Below are 19,702 nucleotides of genomic sequence, written 5' to 3' on the forward strand. Positions count from 1 at the left end.
TTGGAGGTGTACACAGTGTTGCTCGTTCTGGTGAGTGCGCTTTACACTCAATTGGCTCTGTTTTATTACTTAGCTCGAGAGTCGCCAGGTATCCTTATGATACCACCACGAGGTTCAAGTTCAAGTTCAGATCAATGACTCAATACACCAATTAGAAAGGTTCGAAACAAGACACGTCTATTAATACACAGTTATTCGCTTCTCATGCATATAATACTAAAAGATTATGCTATTCCAACCACTAACAGGCCAATACTTATCTGGATAAGGGAACCCGCTGGGTCAGGGAACAATGGCCTCTTGCTCGATCCTGAGTCTGCAGGCTTCCAGCTGGTATGGACTAAGGGGTCAGGAGCATCTATCTCGTAACGTGCGTTGTATGACACTTAGTTGGTGGTGCAGTGGCCAGGCCTCTCCTTACGGTCAAGTTCTTCGAGAGCTGCTAAGGTGTTCTGCTGGGAGGGCCGGCTAAGAGAGTGAACTGAACTTGGGACCTGTCTTTTATAGGTCCATGGGGTTTTGCACCCTTTTGGGTGGACCCCAAGCTTACTTCCAATCGATTGGATCCCATACCAATCGCTGGGTGGTTCTTTCTGGCTTGTTTGTCTCCTTTGTCTCGGACACCCGTTAGCGCCGAGGAGTCTGACTTGCTATTGACTGTCTTAAATGTAGCTAATCGTTGTAGCTATTGTTCCCGGGGATCACTCATCAATATGCATAACTGCTGGTTTCAGTGCTGTCTGCTTTCTTTGCAGGCAGAATACACAGGAAAAGTCTGCAAACTGCTTGTTTCTCTAGGATTGTCCAATTTCCCTGCTGTCATAGAACATAGAACAGTACAGCACAGAACAGGCCCTTCGGCCTTCAATGTTGCGCCGAGCCATGATCACCCTACTCAAACCCACGTATCCACCCTATACCCGTAACCCAACAACCTCCCCCTTAACCTTACTTTTATTAGGACACTACGGGCAATTTAGCATAGCCAATCCACCTAACCCGCACATCTTTGGACTGTGGGAGGAAACCGGAGCACCCGGAGGAAACCCACGCACACAGGAGGAGGACGTGCAGACTCCACACAGACAGTGACCCAGCCGGGAATCGAACCTGGGACCCTGGAGCTGTGAAGCATTTATGCTAACCACCATGCTACCCTGCTGCCCCTTATTGGTGTCTTTTTGTTTCTCCATTTTGTGTGGGGAAGTGGCCAACTCAGGTGGCTACAACAGTCCCCGGTAGAAGGTCTCAAAAGCCCGATTGACCTCCTTTGGCTCTGTTATCAGTCTGCCTCTGCTATCCTTAACCTGCGCTATTTTCCTCCTGCTTTCTCAGCTGGCCAGCCAATAGGCGACCAGCCTTGTCTCCGTGTTCGTAGAAGTCCCCCGTCTCTGGCGGAGTTGGTACAATGCTTTCCCGGTGGATAGCAGGTTAAAGTCCATTTGCAGCTTTTTCCTCGGGGCCTCGGAGTATTTTCTATCGACTTCCAGAATGGCGTCCACTAGCTGCTGCCTCTCTTCTCTATCTCTGCTTGCCTTGTAGGCTATGATCTCTCCTCTAATCAAGGCATTCAGTGCCTCCCAAAACGTCGAGGGTTAGACCTCCCCGTTTTGGTTGTTAGTAACGTATTCGCCTGTGGCCCGCACTATTTTTTGAGAGAAGGCCTTGTTGCCAGGAGGTCCATGATCAACCTCCACTTGGGGCTCTGGGCCTGGCCTGTCTCCAACCTCACATCCGTATAATGTGGAGCGTGGTCGGAGATAGCGATCGCGGAGTAGTCCGTTCCCGTTATCCCTGGAAGCACCGATTTCCCCACTACAAAAAAGTTGATACGGGTGTGTACCTTGTGCACCTGCGAAAAGAATGAGAACTCCTTTTCTCCTGGGTGCAGGAATCTCCATAGGTCCACCGCCCCCACCTATTCCATGAAGGCCCCTAGCTCCCGAGCCATGCCAGATTTTTTTCCATGTTCTGGGGTTTGCTCGGTCTGTCAGAGGGTCCAGCACGCAGTTAACGTGCCCCCCCCTCCCCATAAACAGTCGGTGTGTGCCAAGGTCGGGGATTTCCGCCATGGTCTTTGGATTTCCGCCATGGTCTTTATGAATTCTGTATCGTCCCAGTTGGGAGCGTACACATTTGCCAGTACAACCGGTGCCCCTTCCAGGACACGGCTGACCATGACGTACCGATCCCCTTGTCTTGGTTTCCGTGAACCTCATCCTCTTGCTAATTAATATTGCTACCCACTAGCCCTCGTCCTGTAGCATGAGTGGTACGTCTGTCCCACCCAGCCCTTCCTTACCAGCAGTTGGTCCTTCTCCCCCAGGTGCATCTCTTGTAGGTAGATAATGCCTGCTTTCAGGCTTCTTTCATTTCATTAAGTGGACGAAGACTCTGGATCTTTTCACTGGGCCATTGAGCCCCCTTACATTCCAGGTAACAATCTTTGTGGGGGGTTTCTGGCCCCCAGGTCCTGCGGGATCACCCATTCTTACCTGGTAGACGCGTCCCTGCCCTCCATCTTTGGATATATGCTTTACCAAAAGGTTCTTGTAGTTGGGGTAAGGAATATGGCTATTTTGCAACCTCAAGAAAGCATTTGATCTTGAGGCTAAATAACATTTTTTTGACTTCACTTTCAGTTTATTTGTAAAGAATATTCAAAGATGATTCACAGGTAGGATTGGGGAGAAATGAATGCCAAATAGGAAAATATATAAATTGACATGCAGAATAAACTAGGTTCAGCACAGGAGCTCTTGCTCATTTATGCGATTCTCAGCTTGTAATTTTCCAATTGCCTCGGATTATTAAGTATCTACATGATGAAAACATGCAGCTAGTAGGATGCGGAATTTGTAACTGTCGGTGGCAGCATCCCAACTTACGAGATGAGTCCCTCAAGACCTCGTGGGGGAAAAAGCAAATGAGTGCAAATTCTGTATCTCTCACCAATGTCTATGTACCATGTTGAGCCGCTTCTCCTTCCCCTTTATTATCCCACTCTAAGGATAGTCATGGGATCTAAGTTGCAACAGCCTGATCAGCCTTGCCTTTTTTTGATCTATACTGTACCAGAAAGTTAAGGCTAGAGAGACTCGAATAAATGAAAAGAAGAAATGGTCCAGCTGGCTTCATTGTGATGATTGTGTTGTCGCTGTTGAATAACTAATGCCACTTTGTATGCTTTTTCTTTAACCTTTATGCTGTCCTTGACATCCCTCATCAGCCATGGATGCCTTGTCCTCTCCTTAGTATGTTTTCTCCTCCTTGGGATGAATTTCTGTTATGCCTCCCGAATAACCCCCCAAAACTCCTGCCATTACTGTTCCACTGTCTTGCCTGCTAGGCTCCTTTTCCAATCAACTCTGGCCAGCTCCTCCCTCTGTCTTAGCCCCTTAAATATTTTAAGGATATCATGAATTCTGCTTCCATCATTGTTTCTGGTGGAACATTCCACACCCAAACGATGACCTGTGTTGAAAACATCCCCTAACCTCTCCCTTTTAGTAATCTAAATTGATGTTATCTACTCACTGACGAGAGGACCATTTTTCTGATTCATTATACCAAAATCTCTTGAATTTAAATGTTTGTTAGATTGTCTTTTACCTTTCTGTTCTAATTCTCAGTTCCTGCCACTTTTCCCCCAAACTGAAACTTCTCAGCCTTGTATCAGTTTAGTGAATCATTTGTACCTGCTCCATAGCCATGGCATCCTGCCAAAGGCAAAGCACGCAGTCTGGGCACACTGCAGCCTAACTAGTAATTGCCGTATGTTTTGCGTATTGCACTCTGTTTGTGTTTGTAAAATAGAATGGTTACTGCACAGAAGGAGGCCATTTGGCCTTTAAAACTGTTTCTCTACTGGAGCAATTCACAATCCCACTCCCTCACCCTTCACCCATAACCCTGCATGTTTTTTTATAGGTGTTCAGTCAACTCCCTTTTGAAAACCACAATGGAATCTGCCACCATCACCATTTTGGACAGTGCATTTCTGATCCTAACCCTTCACTGTATAAAAATAAATGTTTTCTCATGTCATCTTTGGTTATTTTGCAAATTACTTTAAATCTATGTTCTCTTGCTCTTGACCCCTCTGACAAAGGGTCCAGTTCCCTGATGATCACATCTCAGCTCAACCCTCCACTCCTCCGATTTGAGATTCTGTAATTGTAAAATCTAGGATCCCAAATGCTTCCTCCCGCAAGTCACGAAAGACGTGCTGTTAGGTAATTTGGACATTCTGAATTCTCCCTCAGTGTACTCGAACAGGCGCCGGAGTATGGCGACTAGGGGCTTTTCACAGTAACTTGCAGTGTTAATGCAAGCCTACTTGTGACAATAATAAAGATTATTATTAGTAAATGCTGTTTTTGCAGCTTTTGCCATTTGCCGTTTAATCATTTGTATTTTGAGCCTCATAATTTTGCTCCTCTACTCTAATTTTAAACTTTTATCATTTACCATCTCTGTCCTCACATCCTCACAAAATGCATCACCTCATCTTTCTCCACATAGAATTTCAACTGCCATCTATCTGCATAATCTACTAACTTGTTTCTGTCCTTGTGAAGTTATTGTATTTCACAATTAACCACACTCCTGTTTTTGTGTCATCGTGCCCAAGTCCAGAACATTTTTTGTATTTTGAAGAACAGAAGTCGCAACACTGATTCCTGGCAAACGTAATTGTGACACCTATTGATCACTGTTCTCTGGTTTCCATCCTCTAATCAACCTCCAAACCATACTGTCAAAGTTTCTTTAGTACCACGCACCTTAAGTTTTGTCAGTAAATTTCCTACGTAGCACCTATCAAATACCTTTACAATAATCTTTATTGTCACAAATAGGCTTACATTCACACTGCAATGAAGTTACTGTGAAAAGCCCCTAGTCGCCACATTCTGGCACCTGTTCGGGTACACAGAGGGAGAATACAAAATATCCAAATCACCTAACAGTACGTCTTTTGGGACTTGTAGGAGGAAACCGGAGCACCCGGAGGAAACCCATGTAGACATGGGGAGAACGTGCAGACTCTACACAGACAGTGATCCAGCCGGGAAATCGAACCTGGGACACTGGAGCTGTGAAGCAATAGTGCTACCCACTGTGCTACCGTGCTGTCCTGAGAGATTACAAGTACAGCATTCACTGCGTTTTTGACTTCAAAGCACACCGTTCAATTTATCAGACATGTCTTGACTTTTACATTTATTTAGAAAGGGTCCTGAATATTTACTGGGTTCCCGAACATTCTTATAATGCACTGGTGCTTCAGTTGGCCTGTTTCGACTGTTGCTTCCGAACATACTGCAGTTTTGAATTTCTGCTTGCAAGGTGCAGAATTTCAGACAACACTCTGGGAGTAGATTCCACAGGCAGGGCAAGTAGCATTTAAAACTTGGCGCTAATATTCACTCATTTACTCATATCCTGCATGCTTTTTCATTTGACACTACATTGGGGCTGGTTTAGCTCACTGAGCTAAATTGCTGGCTTTTAAAGCAGACCAAGCAGGCCAGCAGCACGATTCAATTCCCGTACCAGCCTCCCCGGACAGGCACCGGAATGTGGCGACTAGGGGCTTTTCACAGTAACTTAATTGAAGCCTACTCGTGACAATAAGCGATTTTCATTTCATTCATTTCATATTAGCATCCTTGTGGTCCAGCACAGTGTTCTAACACAAACAATCGGGGGCCTTTGTGGTGATGTTCTGATTCTAATTTTGTACAGCTTTGGCAACCATGTCACAACTGTACTTTAGTTTATCCAGTCCATTAGTCTTAGTCATTTTGAATTGTGCACAGCCAGAAGCAAACATTGAATATTGTAAGCAGCCAAACAAATGGGCTCAACATAACACTGGGCAGATGTTTGTTTCTACGAGAGTTATGGTAATTTTCATGAAGATAAAATTAACACACTTCCTGAGGAGAGAATGAATATTTTATTTATTGTGCATATTTTAAGACTTCCATATTTTAAAAAGGGTGATCTTTTCAGTAAACTATTGTGATATTCCATATTTTCAGCTTTAAATGTATTCTGACTTTCATCCCAAATAGATGTGATCATGCATTGTATCTTTGCGTTATCTTTCACAATGGTAATGGCATAACTCTCAAAATGCTAATGTATATGGATAAATGCAAACCAATGGTAAACTGTTAATTTGTCAGGCAATTTGGGCATTTTCAAAAGCCCTTTAATTTTTCAAGTTTTAGAAGTGCCATTCAAACTGTAAATATAAGCTATCACAGACATTCAGTTTACTTGGAAATTCTTGTTGCAGCTACAGAAGCAAAGTAATGGTGGTCTTGTGTCTTGCAATATACTGTTGGTCTGTGATATTGGAAAAAAGTCTTTGATTGATCAGAATAATCTTCATTAAGGAAACTTCAATCACGCTTATTTAATATTTACTTCAAAATGTGTTTATTTCATATCTAATTTTGCTAACTCTTGATCATCTTAAATATCAATGATTGGAATCATTCTTCACCATTAAGATATTGAATTAATATTATCAATGCTTAGAGTCAGAACTAAGTGTTGAGGAACTAATCTGCACCATTGATCTGTTGCAAATTAGCCAAAATATATTACAGTCAAGTGAATACCATAAAAATATTTTTTGGATCAACTGGGCTTGTACGCACTGGAGTTTAGAAGAATGAGAGGGGATCTTGGAGAAACATGTAATATGCTCATGGGACTGGACAGGATAGATGCAGGAAGAATTTTCCCAATGTTGGGGACGTCCAGAACTCTGGGTCACAACCTAAAAATATGGGGTGAGCCATTCAGGACTGAGATGAGGAAGAACATGGTCTCTCAGAGAGTTGTGAACTTGTGGAAATCTCTAACACAGAAAGGTCTTGTGGCCAGTTCTTTGGATATATTCAAGAGGGAGCTGGGTGTGGCCCTTGCGGCTAAAGGGATATGGAGAGAAAGCGGGAGTGGGGATACTGAATTTGCATCATATTGATTGGTGGCGCAGACTCGAAGGGCCGAATGGCCTACTCCTGCACCTATTTTCAATGTTGCTATGAGGGGATTGCCTTATGAACAAAGATTAAACAGGTTCGGACTCTACTCATTGGAATTCAGAAGAATGAGAGGTGATCTCATTGAAACACACAGGATTCTTCAGGGACTTGACAGGGTAAATGCTGAGAGGATGTTTGCCCTCATGGTAGAGTTTGGGACCAGAGGGCAGAGTCGCAGAATAAAGGTTTGCCGATTTAAGACTGAGATGAGGAGGATGTTCTTTTCTCAGAGGGGTGAGAGTCTTTGGAACTCCTTGTCACAGGGAGCTGTGAGGGCAGAATCCTTGTGTCTATGATCGATTCTTGATCAGTAAGGGAATCAAGGGTTACAGGAAAAGGACAGGAAGATGGATGTGAGGAATGTCAGACCATTCATGATCCAATTGAATGGTGGAGCAGGCTTGGTGGGCCGAAAAGCCTGTTCCTATTTCTCATGGTTAAGTCAGTCAGACAGCAGTAAAACAAAATGATAAATATAGTTAGCAGGTAAATTCCACTCATTGCTCAAAACATATTGCTTAAAAGTGAGACATTTTGCTGAAGTTTTTATCATGGAGGAGGAGGCCATTTAGTCTTGTAGTCAGTGGGAGACGAGCAAGAATGCCACATTTTAAACAATTACAACAATTTATACTACAGGAGAAAAGGATACTGATTGGTTAACAAGCTGACTCTGATTGGCCAAACATTGAGTAATGGGGCTCCCCATGCTTTCAGAAAATTCAAAAAAGGCACAAGTCCAAAGATGTGCAGGTTAGGTGGATTGGCCATGCTAAATTGCCCTTGGTGTCCGAAAGGGTTGGGCGGGGTTGCTGGGTTACAGGTGTGGGCTTTAAGTAGGGTGCTCTTTCCAAGGGCCGGTGCAGACTCGATGGGCTGAATGGCCTCCTTCTGCACTGTAAAGTCTATGTCTACTTGTTTGAAGCGAATGGGTCACTGCAGATGAATGTCTGCCTTCTCGCCAAGGAGAAATAGACCACATTACGCATTATTTTTAAAAATAAAATTTAGAGTACCCAATTCATTTCTTTCCAAAGAAGGGGCAATTTAGAGTGGCCAATCCACCCACCCTAGTTGTGGGGCGAAAACCATGCAGACACTGGGAGAATGTGCAAACTCCACACGGACAGTGACCCAGGCCTGGGATCGAACATGGGACCTCGGCGCTGTGAGGCAGCAGTACTAACCACTGCACCACAATGCTGCCCTACACATTACGCATTCTACTGATTATCTTAAATTGACTGTTAATGTAGCTATTAGTGCACTTGTGATAGTTCAAGTGCTGCCCAATCGCAGAATCACATCTCACAGTGGAATTTTGTTTTGGGTTTTGCAAGCAAAGCTGGTTGAGTATAGTCTGTGCTCTGTTTATTACGAACAGCTGGAAGAGCATTTTGTTTAATTCAGTCAATCGTTGGGAAAAGCGGCCTACCTACCTGGCATCGCTCCGGCACCAAAATGTCTGATGGTGTTGCGTGGCCTCGGAGCCAACCCAGATATGTATATAAATGGACTGGAGTAATCTTTCTAAATAAGCGCAATTATGTCAACAAAATACACAGCATTCCTAATGGCAGTTCCAAAGTTGTATCTGTTGAATCTGCTTCCAAATATGAACACACAGCTTTGCACAAAAGAAAGCTACAAGAATATTGCTTGTACTTGTGTAAGAGTAACAAGCTGCTTGTATTATCTATGATGATGTTCATCCTCAATATTCATTACATCCTTGCATGTATGAGCTGCCTAAGATGTGCACAAGTGATGTCCCATCGTACCCTATTTTATCGATGACTGATTCTGTGCAGTATGAATTGGCCAAACAACATGTACCTTTTGGATATTTGAGATAGCTAGAGTACAGACCATACTCAGCAAGTCCACATTTGCAAACCATAAACAAAATGTTTACTGTTAGAAGTTTATCCATGATTGGGCAGCACTTGCTAAACAACCCCGAGTATGCTGAAAGCGACACCATTGTAAGCTAATCAGTCAGCTCATAAATGGCTCATTTACACTTGCCAGAAGTGACATATGCAGGGGGCCATTCTCTGCAAACAAAAGGAATCCGTCCAAGCCTTGTGCTTTTTCTGAATTACCTGTAAGCTTGGGGAGCCTATAGTTCCTTGTTGCTTTCACCATTAGATGTAGGAGCAGAAGCAGGCCATTTGGCCCATCACATTCATTAAGATCGCGACTCTGATTTGACAATCCCCAACTCCACTTTCCTGCCTTAACCCCACACTCCTCAATTCCCTTACTGATTAAAAATCTGTCTACATGACAAAGTCTCAGTCAACCAAAGTTGACTTACCAGCTAATCGCTCTTTTTCTCCCGTGTGAAAAATTGTTGTGATCATTTGAAATCTTTGTGTTAGTCTCTTATGACAATATTAAAATCCTGCACCAGCAAGCAATTGTTAACTGCACCATAACATAAATGAGCAGAAATAAATATATGTATTGGGTACACTCTATTTAAAGCGCAGCCTTTACATAAAAATGCCGAAAGTTAGTAAAATATTACAAAAAATTGTTCATTTAATTTATACGACTCTAAATTCTGTGCCAACTGAGCAAATGTCTATGCTAGTATGTTGATGTTTTGTGCTATTACTACTTGGGTTTCTAATGCCAGCTGAAAATGTGACCAGTTACTTCAAACACTTCATTTAAAACCAGGGGCTGGTTTAGCACAGGGCTAAATCGCTGGCTTTGAAAGCAGATCCAGGCAGGCCAGCAGCACGGTTCAATTCCCATACCAGCCTCACTGAACAGGTGCTGGAATGTGTCGACTAGGGGCTTTTCACTAACTTCATTTAAAGCCGACTCGTGACAATAAGCGATTTTCATTTCATTTCATTTTAAACTTTCTATCAAAATTTCATGGCTGGCATTTTTGTGTGTTTGCTTGGTTGTCATGTGCTATTAGTCTAAACATCAATTTTCTGAAAAACTGACAACTTAATTTGGTTGTTGCTTTTCAGTGAATGCTCCTTTTATTTGCCCTGGACTCCTAGCTGCCTCTCAGTGGCTGCTCAGATATAAGTGGGTCTGGAAAAGAAGGGCAGCACTGACCTATAGACAAACTCTAGCCTAAGTAGACCTGCCCTGCATGCTGCAATAGAAAAGCAACAAATATAGGGACGTAAAAGGAGAGCGAGAGGGACAGATTGTTAGTTACAAAAAATAAATTAAACTGTTTGCCTGAAATTTGAAAAAATGTCCAGGCATATTAAACTAGGATTGAAGTATTGGCCATGCAATAACAAATAGGACCACATATAAAATGGAAAACTGCAGGTTAAAATTATCCTGGCAAATGTATACTTGAATAGAACATGTTATTGTTCCAATTTAAATTTTAAAATCTCAAACAGGATATAACGTTTTCTGTTTTTATCCAAACATTTTTTAAAAATGAATTGGGAGTACCCAAATATTTTTTTCAAAATAAGTTACAATTTAGCGTGACCAACCCACCTCACCTGCACATCTTTGGGTTGGGGTGACACCCACGCAGACACGGGGAGAATGTGCAAACTCCACAAGGACTGTGACCCACGGCCTGGATTGAACCCGGGTACTCAGCGCGGTGGACAGCAGTGCTCACCACTGCGCCACCGTGCCGTCCCATATCCAAACATTTTGATTCAAATTGAGATCTCCCTGTGATTTTTTTTTCAGGGTTTGATGATGCAGCTTTTCACCTGTGATAAACTGCTTCCTTTTATATGGGAGACAGGTAGAATTACATGTATTTTTGCCCATGTAGTTGTAAGGAAAGGATCTTAAATTCTTGGGGTTTTTTCAGTGTAATATTTAATATTCTAAAGAGTTGACTTTTATGGATTTTTATTTTCGGTGGAAATAATTTGGTTATGATTCGTAAGCTCAACTGGGAGCAATGAATTAAAGTGCTGTCCATCTTTAAACCCCCTTTTTGTAGTCTTTTGGAAACTCGGTTTATGGTGCACCAGTTAATCTTCTTGCAATGTTAATTCCTTTGTTGAATTATTCATGTGAACATAGATATATAACCTGCATTCACTGTAAATGCCGACGCAGCGTGTTGACATATTTTACTCATCTTTAACCTGTCTGTGGGTTTCAGGTAGTTCTGGCCAGCTAGCATCCATGGCCGTTGCTGGTACCAACCAACTTGCCATTACCAAGACAACATCCGTTCTACAAGATGGAGTTATAGTTACAACAGCGGCTGGAAATACAATGCACAGTCAACTTCCCATGGGGAGCACTCTTCCCTTCGTTGGTCAGGACCAAGCTTTTCAGTTTGGACAGGCTGTCCCTACGAGTAGCAATCTTACCCACCCTTTGAACCCAAACCTCCTTGGCTCTCTGTCCATCCCTTTAACAATGAACCAACAACAGCTCCTGAACCAGAATATGCTGAACATGTTGCCTTCATCTGGAGATGGCAAGGGAGAAGTCTCTGTTAACCCTTTGGGAATCCTGAATCCAAATTTAAATGCAGCTTTGACTTTGCTCCCTGGTGATATGGCTGGACAGACTTTGCAACCTGTTCAACTTTTGGCAACATTGTTTCAAAACCAGGCACAAGCTACCATGCTCCCACTGACATCTTTTAACTTGACTCTCCCAGATTTATTACAACAGCAAAACCACCCTTCACCTTCAGTGACACAGATCCAGTCCTTGCAAGATCGTTTGCATAGCAATCAGTTAGTTAATAACAGGACAGAAACCCTTTTGACAAATCCTCTGCCAAACCTTTCAAACAATGACACTACTACAAACCCTCTTCTCCTCCCAGCTGTCACAGCAGCCCCAGGACTGATGGCTCTGAATCCCCATCTGTTGAGAAGTGTTTTGCACTCTCCCTCAGACCGTGCTGCTCATCATTCTGAGGTTTCCATAGCAACCTCATCCCAGGCAACCACTACCACCACCACGTCGTCATCGGTCGCTGCACTTGCCGTCTCAACTCTTGGTGGGACAGCAGTTATGTCAATGGCAGAATCGTTGCTACCCATTTCAGCTGCTGGGCATGCAACAGGACCTACAAAACTGAACAACTCTCTGATACCACACCTACCCTTGCTGGGAGCCAGCCTTCTTGGTAAGTTTTGAATTTGCCAAGTGATTGGTACATTAAATATTATTTTGCTTCTCTTAAGGAACACAACGAACATTTCTGCAGTGTAAATCATACCCCATTTTTAAGACAGTAGAAGTTCTTTAATTAAAGAAATACAGAAATATTTTGGTCTGGAACATTACACTGCTAACCTGGTACATTTTGAAATGTATGTAAAATGTATTTGTATTGAGTGACTTAATTTATTAATATTCAGAACACTTCCACAGATATCTTCAAATTCATATTCTGATATCTGGGTCATTTTATTTTGAAGAGAGATTACTACGTACTCCCGTGTAAATATCACATGTTTTTTTTCAATGAAAACGTTTCTGCATCTATTGGCTGCCCACGCTGTAGTGAAGCGGTTGCGTGCAACATATTGAGTGACATAAAATGTTTGCTGTTTTGTTTTACTTTTGACCCTTCGAGCAGTCTAATTACGGAAATACAATGAGCCAGAGTTTTCTGGAGGAGTCAGTCTATTGACGACTGTTGTTAATTCGATTTTCACTTGCCCATTTGTCCTCACGTTATTTTGCGCAGTAAATTGCTGAAATTGTGAACTCATCGCTGTGAATGAACAGAGCAAACAACGTGTGTAGCCCTTAACCAATAAGATTGAAGGATTGTAAAATAATCGAACAAGGACTGTAAAAAGAAGTGGAATGGGTGAATTCAATGTTACATCAGGTGCAGAAAGAGAAATAGAGGGCGGAAAGAAAGATTGGATTCACAGAGAGGAAAATATGCAACAACACTCAATTCCTGAAGGATTGAGATTCTGCATAATAATTAATATTCAGTACCAGTGAAGTTCAGTGATAGCAATTATCAATTAGCACATGATTGAAAGAACCCACAACTCGTCCAGATTTAATTAAATATGCACAGGTATGGCTCTGAAAACAGGTTCCTTGCATCGTCTCAGACCAGCTGTAACTTTCTTTGGCAATAGAGCAACTTCTCGCCACTCGGTGCATCACAGTGGTAAAGCAGAGAGCACGAAGCCGTTTTCATGAAGTCAGTGAAGCAGCAGCAGGTCATGGACAGCAACTTTTGTATTTCTGTGTTTAATTGTGCATCTGTCCTCAATGAATTTGCTGCAGCATTTGCGCATTGATAACGGCAAGTGCCATTAGCCTCTCTGTTGCTTTGACAGAAACGTATGGCTAATACAGAGGAAGACAATGCTGCAGTCAAGATCTTCAACTTATTTCCCGTCTATACTCGTACACCATCTGTTTTTAAATAAATAACATTGCATGATAATTTGAGTCTTCAACTATTTTGCAATTCTTTTGTTATTTCTTTGACTAAGAACTTTTGTTTCGAATTTGAGTGAAGGAAGTCTTTACAAACAGGTTTCTTTATACCAGTGTCTGTTTAAAACAATCTTGAGCACTATCGCATTTTGAAAATAATGCAGCACTGCTGCCATTGAATTCAAAAGTATGAAATGTTCATAGTTTATCAACAAGTACAATATTTATGCAGTATTCAATTTATGATCCAAAAAGCTTTGCATTTTCAAAATAGTTTAAAATCGATTAATCTAGCTAATATTATGGGATCTTTAATGTTTTCACTGGTACGAAACTTTAGTAATGCATCGAAGATAAATCAATGCATTGCGATTGGATACTCATTTGCTTTTGCGCATATGTTTTAGATGTTATTTTTGTCGCCTTTTCAAAGTACTTCCTTTTTCCCACGCACATTCCACGTAGCTGTGGTTTTTCGAATTGTTTACAATGTTTCACCAGGGACGAGATGCTACCTCAATTTTGCTGGGCTGGTGAATGTAATGGTATCTTCGGGCACATCCATGATTGCTGTTTAGAAATTCGCACACCAAGAGGGCGACATAGTGGCTCAGTGGTTAGCACTGCTGCCTCACGGCGCCGAACACCCGAGTTCGATCCCGGCCCCAGGTCACTGTCCATGTGGAGTTTTTACATTCTCCCTATGTCTGCGTGAGTCTCAAACCCACAACCTAAAGATGTGCAGGTTAGGTGAATTGGCGGCACTAAATTGCCCCTTAATTGGGGGGAAAAAAAGAATTGGGTACTCCAAAAAAGATAAATTTGCACATAATTATGTTCTATTATTTTGCAGCCAGCCCAATCAATTAATGATTGTTCTGTCAGAAATATGACATGCCACTAGTCTGCTGCCTTTAATGTTCCGCATCCGACCTAATGGTTTGCATAGAATCCAAGCAGCAGAGTTTCCACACTACTTCTTCCGATAAAACCGCTGGCATTGCCTGCAGCTTTGCTCTTTAAACATAGAAGATTATGTTCCGAGCTCATAGCCACTTCCTGAACTGGAGCTGTTGCAGTTTGTATTAGGTTATGAAAAATCATGTCCTCCTTTCATGTATCTAGTACCATTTTTTTCAATTCTTTATAACCTTCTATCAACCATTAAGGGTAAACCTCATGCAATATCAGTTAGTTGTTCATTTTTTCCAAAGTAATTTGGTTTAAGTACTGGAGCGAGACATCCTGTTCTGAAGGTCATATATTGCAGATAATTCTCTTCATTCCAAACCTTTGACAGTTGCATTTGAAAAATCATAAAGTCTATTATTAGATTTTTAGGCTATAAAATGATTTCTGGATCTGTTATTTTGAAACACATCACTTTTGTCCTTGATGCATCTTTAAAGAATTACAGCATTTGTGTCATGAATGTATCGAGTATATTTGTGATCCTAGACTATTACTCTAGATTAATTTTGTAATTTAAGTGCTGGAACCTAGAAAAGCAATCATCATGAAAGTTGCCATTTAAAAATGTAAGTTTGCTGATTCTTATTTACATTACATAATCAACTCTTAATGCCCGCTGAAGTGGACTACACTCTGAAGTGGACTAACTGCTTCAAGGGCCATCTTGGAACAAATAGAAATGTGCAATCTCTTCTGGTATGTCCAGATTCAAATAAAAAAAGAGAACCAAGAAAGTTAAAATTCAACCCCTTTCTGCCATTCTGAATTTGTGGAAAAGTAGACAGCTACTGCAATTTTTATGAGAACAATTTATGTTCATTTACGTTTGAATGAAAAAATGTAAACCTCAGTGTGGTTTAAGACTGGGGGAAAAAATCAAAAAAATGGAGACAAGGGTTCAGAACCTAAATGAAAGCATTATGTTTGAAATGGACAACAGTCAGTACTACATGTTCACTATTCTGTTACGTAATCAATAGTTGAAATAGTACATTGCTTCTCGGCCTTTTGGCTAAGATCTAGCATAGCGCTTCTCGGCCTTTTGGCTAAGATGAGCATGGGATCAGGTGTAATGCCAGGATCTGGTATGTCTGTCTTGTGGAGACCATGAATTGGATTCAATTTGAATTGGTTTTTGGGGCAAGCAAGGAGCTGGATTAGGGCTTCGCCCCTGTCCACATGCTGAACCCTGACTTTGTAACTCTGATAAAGTAATTTTTAAAAAAATAGTTGAAATAATATTCTGTCTTAAGATGGTTCCAAACTTGTGTCTTTCCAACATTTTGAAGCTCATTTTAGTTGAGGCTTTTGGCACAAGGATAATTTGAATATAGTGAATGAAGGCATAATCATTTCGGACAGTTAATTTATTTTTTTGATTTTAATTGATGCAGATGAAATAATTAGCAATTTAAAAGTCTTTAAATGATGAAGCATTTTAGTTTTTTTATATCCAACACTATCCTAGGACTTTACATTTTTTTTAAAACGTTGTACTCTGTGATCAAAGTAACGAACAACTTTGTGCATAACAATATTCACAAACTGGCACAGTAATTCATTTTCCTTTGTTAAGTCGCAGACTTTATTGGTGATTTTAATATTCAGTAATTCTATGAACATGTGGGTGCAGAAGAGTTTGCTGTTTCTCTGCTGAACATCTGATGCTATAGTTTTCAACCATTGGACTGCCTACCTCCATCTTGGTGATATTAACCATCAGCCCTTACTTCAGGCTATCATTCTCTTAAACTTTTATCCATATCTTTGTCAGAACTAGACTTAACAATTCTGGGACTTCCCCTATCTGTCCTCCCATCCTGCACTCTGTCAAGTTTTTACTTCATCCTAGACTCTGCTCCCCATATTTTATTCCCCACAAAGTCCTGCTCATGCTTTGGGCAGCACGGTAGCACAAGTGGATAGCACTGAGGCTTCACAGTGCCAGGGTCCCAGGTTCGATTCCCCGCTGTGTCACTGTCTGTGTGGAGTTTGGATGTTCTCCCCGTGTCTGCGCGGGTTTCCTCTGGGTGCTCCCGTTTCCTACCACAGTCCAAAGACATGCAGGTTAGGTGGATTGGCCATGATAAATTGCCCTTGGTGACCAAAAAAGGTTCGGAGGGGTTATTGGGTTACAGGTATAGGGGTGGAAATGAGGTCTTAAATGGGTCGGTGCAGACTCAGATGGGCCGAATGGCCTCCTTCTGCTCTGTATGTTCTATGCTCCTGCTCAAAGTCTTTGTCCTTGTTGACCCACATTAGCTGACAGTTCCCTAGTGCCTTAATTTTAAAATTCTTGTCCTGTTTGGATCATTTAATCATGTAGATCATAGAATTTACAGTGCAGAAGAAGGCCATTCGGCCCATCGAGTCTGCACTGGCTCTTGGAAAGAGCACCCTACTTAAACCCACATATCCACCCTTTCCCGTAACCCCACCTAGCCTACGAGCAAGTTAGCATGGCCAATCCACCTAACCTGCACATCTTTGGACTATGGGAGGAAACTCACGCAGACACGGAGAGAATATGCAGACTCCATCCAGAATGGTTTCCCTATTTCTGTAACCTTTTCCAGACCTCTAGAACACCACCCCAAGTCACGCACCATCCTGACTTGGAACTATTGCTGTTCCTTCATTGTCGCTGGATCAAAATCTTGAAACTCCATTCCCAGCAGCACTCTGGATGTACCTACTCCACATGGACTGCAGTGGTTCAAGAAGGCAGCTCACCATTTTCTTGAGGGCAAGTAAGCTTCGGCAACAAATGCTGGCCCAGTTAGCAATGCCCATATCCCAGGAAAGTAATTAGTTTTTAAATATCTGCTCCCGTGAAATCTCCATTCCTCTCATTCAGATCTGTTGTATAGTTCACCCTCTTGCCTCACCTTCCAATGATCTTAGCATCATCATTGACAGCAGCCATACCTTTAAAGGTTGGGCCAAACTAGTCTGGTTTATTTGGACACAGGTCTGGCCAAGCTGAATGACTTTCTGACACTGAGGCGAAGAAAAGAATCTTATTACCTGGCCTTAAGATCACACTGAGGATTTATCTGGAGAACCTAGATAATATTGCAGGAACAAGAATGATCATCGCAAGTCCCAGGAAGAAGTGTGAGCGCAAAGACATGATGGCTTATCCTCAGATCTGCCACAGCCGAAGTGCATATTCTGGGGTTCTCTTCCATAAACCCCTCTGCTGCGCCACCTCTCTTCCTTCGAGACCCCCTGTAAACTCTGCCTCTGGTCAAAGGTTTGGTCATCCCACACGATACCCTCCTTGTTTGACTTGGCATCAATGTCCCTATAATTTTTTTGTCCCACCGCACAAAAAGCCTGTTGTGTTCAGTTTGCACAAGACTTTCCCGATTGCTATGCAGCCTGGAATGAACATTGCATTCGGGGTTTTTTTATAGCTCTGACTATGAGATATTTAATCCATGTTACAGGGACAATGCCAATGCAACTTAATCTTGTGGGGATTTTATGTTGCGGTTCCACACATTGCTGCATGATTGATTGCAGCACCTATGTGTATTTCATATCAGATTTATGGTGCAGCACTGCTGAATCCAGTGTGCCAAAAGTTCAAACTGATTCAGCCACACCTATTATTTCCACATCAGACCATTGTGTTGGCACCGGACGTTTGGGTCTCTGTAATAACTGATTAAGTAGTGGAAATCAAATTAACATGACATGCATTGAAAATGCTTTTATCCCAAATCCGAACACCTCATTGCATATTTTGAGAAACCTAATTCAAGGGTCAAATACAACAAGAAAAATGTCAGTAAAAAGTGGAGGTCAACTAACCTCAGAAACGTATTCCACCATTCTTTACCATGGCTGACCGATGATCTGATTATGTAGATCTGACTATGTAAACCTGACTGCCTCCAACTCCTTAACATCTTTGGCTGACATAAATTTATCAATCCAAATTTACATGATCAATTGCTCGATGCAGAAAAGTTGCCATTTGTATATCCTTTTCATAGAACCATAGAATCAACGACATGGAGACAGGCCCTTTGGCCCAAACTGGTCTATGCCAACCAAAAAGCCCATCTAAGCCAACCCCATTTGCCTGTATTTGGCCTGTATCCCTCAAAACCTTTCCTATCCATGTATCTGTCCAAATGACTTTTAAATGTTGTCAATATCCCTGCCTCGACCACTTCCTCCTGTTGCTAATTCCACTAATGTGCCATCTTCTGGGTAAAAAAGTTGCTCCTCAGGTTCCCATCAATTCTTTCCCTTCTTAGCCCAAACCAATGCCCTCTAGGTCTCGATTCCCCAACTCTGGGAGAAAGACAAAGTGTATTCAGCTTATCCATGCCTCTCATGATCTTATCCATCTCTAGAAGTTCGAGAAGTGCTATGGGGTGGTTTAGCACAATTTGGCTAAATCGCTGGCTTTGAAAGCAGACCAAGGCAGGCCAGCAGTACGGTTCAATTCCCGTACGAGCCTACCAGAATAGGTGCCAGAATGCGACGACTAGGGGCTTTTCACAGTAACTTCATTTGAAGCCTACTTGTGACAATAAGCAATTTTCACTTTTCACTTTCAAGTTCACCCCCCAGACTTCTACGTGCCAAACAAAAATGTCATAGCCTGTCCAATCTCACACTATAACTCAATCCCATGAGTCCTGACATCTTTTGCGTGTAGAAATATTTCTTAACTTCATTCCGGAAAGGCCTGGCCTTAGAATTTTAGGCTGGATCTAGATTCAACCAATGGAAATAGTTTCTCTACCTACCTTATCAAGTCATCTTAATATCACAAAATTTTGAAACATTCATCCCTTAATTTTCTGAATTCATAGAGTCATAGATGTTTACAGCATGGAAACAGGCCCTTCGGCCCAGCTTGTCCATGCCGTCCAGTTTCTATCACTATGCTAGTTCCACTTGCCTGCATTTGGCCCATATCCCTGTATACCCACCTTGCCATATAACTGTCTAACTGCTTTTTAGCTGTCTAACTGTCTAAAAGTATTCCCATCTCTACCACTGCCTCTGGCAGCCTGTTTCAGATGCTCACCACCCTCTGTATAAAGAAATTTCTCCTCTTGTCTCTGTTGTATCTCTCCCCTCTCACCTTAAACCTATGCTTTCTAGTTCTAGATTCCTCTACCTTTGGGAAAAGATGTCGACTATCTTTCTTATCTATGCTCTTCATTTTGTAGACCTCTATAAGATCACTCCTAAGCCTCCTATGCTCCAGGGAAAAATGTCCCAGCCTATCCAGCCTCTCCTTGTAG

General features: G+C 42.0%; 1 protein-coding gene across 4 annotated transcripts in view; it reads left to right on the forward strand.

The window, feature by feature from the left end:
* mbd6 (methyl-CpG binding domain protein 6) overlaps positions 1 to 19,702 on the forward strand; it is a 371,598-nt gene that overhangs the window by 244,039 nt on the left and 107,857 nt on the right. For all 4 annotated transcript variants that reach the window (XM_038789976.1, XM_038789979.1, XM_038789978.1 and 1 more), the window contains one exon: positions 11,185 to 12,171. In XM_038789976.1, coding sequence (XP_038645904.1) covers positions 11,185 to 12,171 — 987 coding nt within the window. The remainder of the gene's footprint in view (positions 1 to 11,184; positions 12,172 to 19,702) is intronic.

The sequence above is a fragment of the Scyliorhinus canicula genome, chromosome 2 (assembly GCF_902713615.1).
Source record: "Scyliorhinus canicula chromosome 2, sScyCan1.1, whole genome shotgun sequence".
Lineage (NCBI taxonomy): Eukaryota > Metazoa > Chordata > Chondrichthyes > Carcharhiniformes > Scyliorhinidae > Scyliorhinus > Scyliorhinus canicula.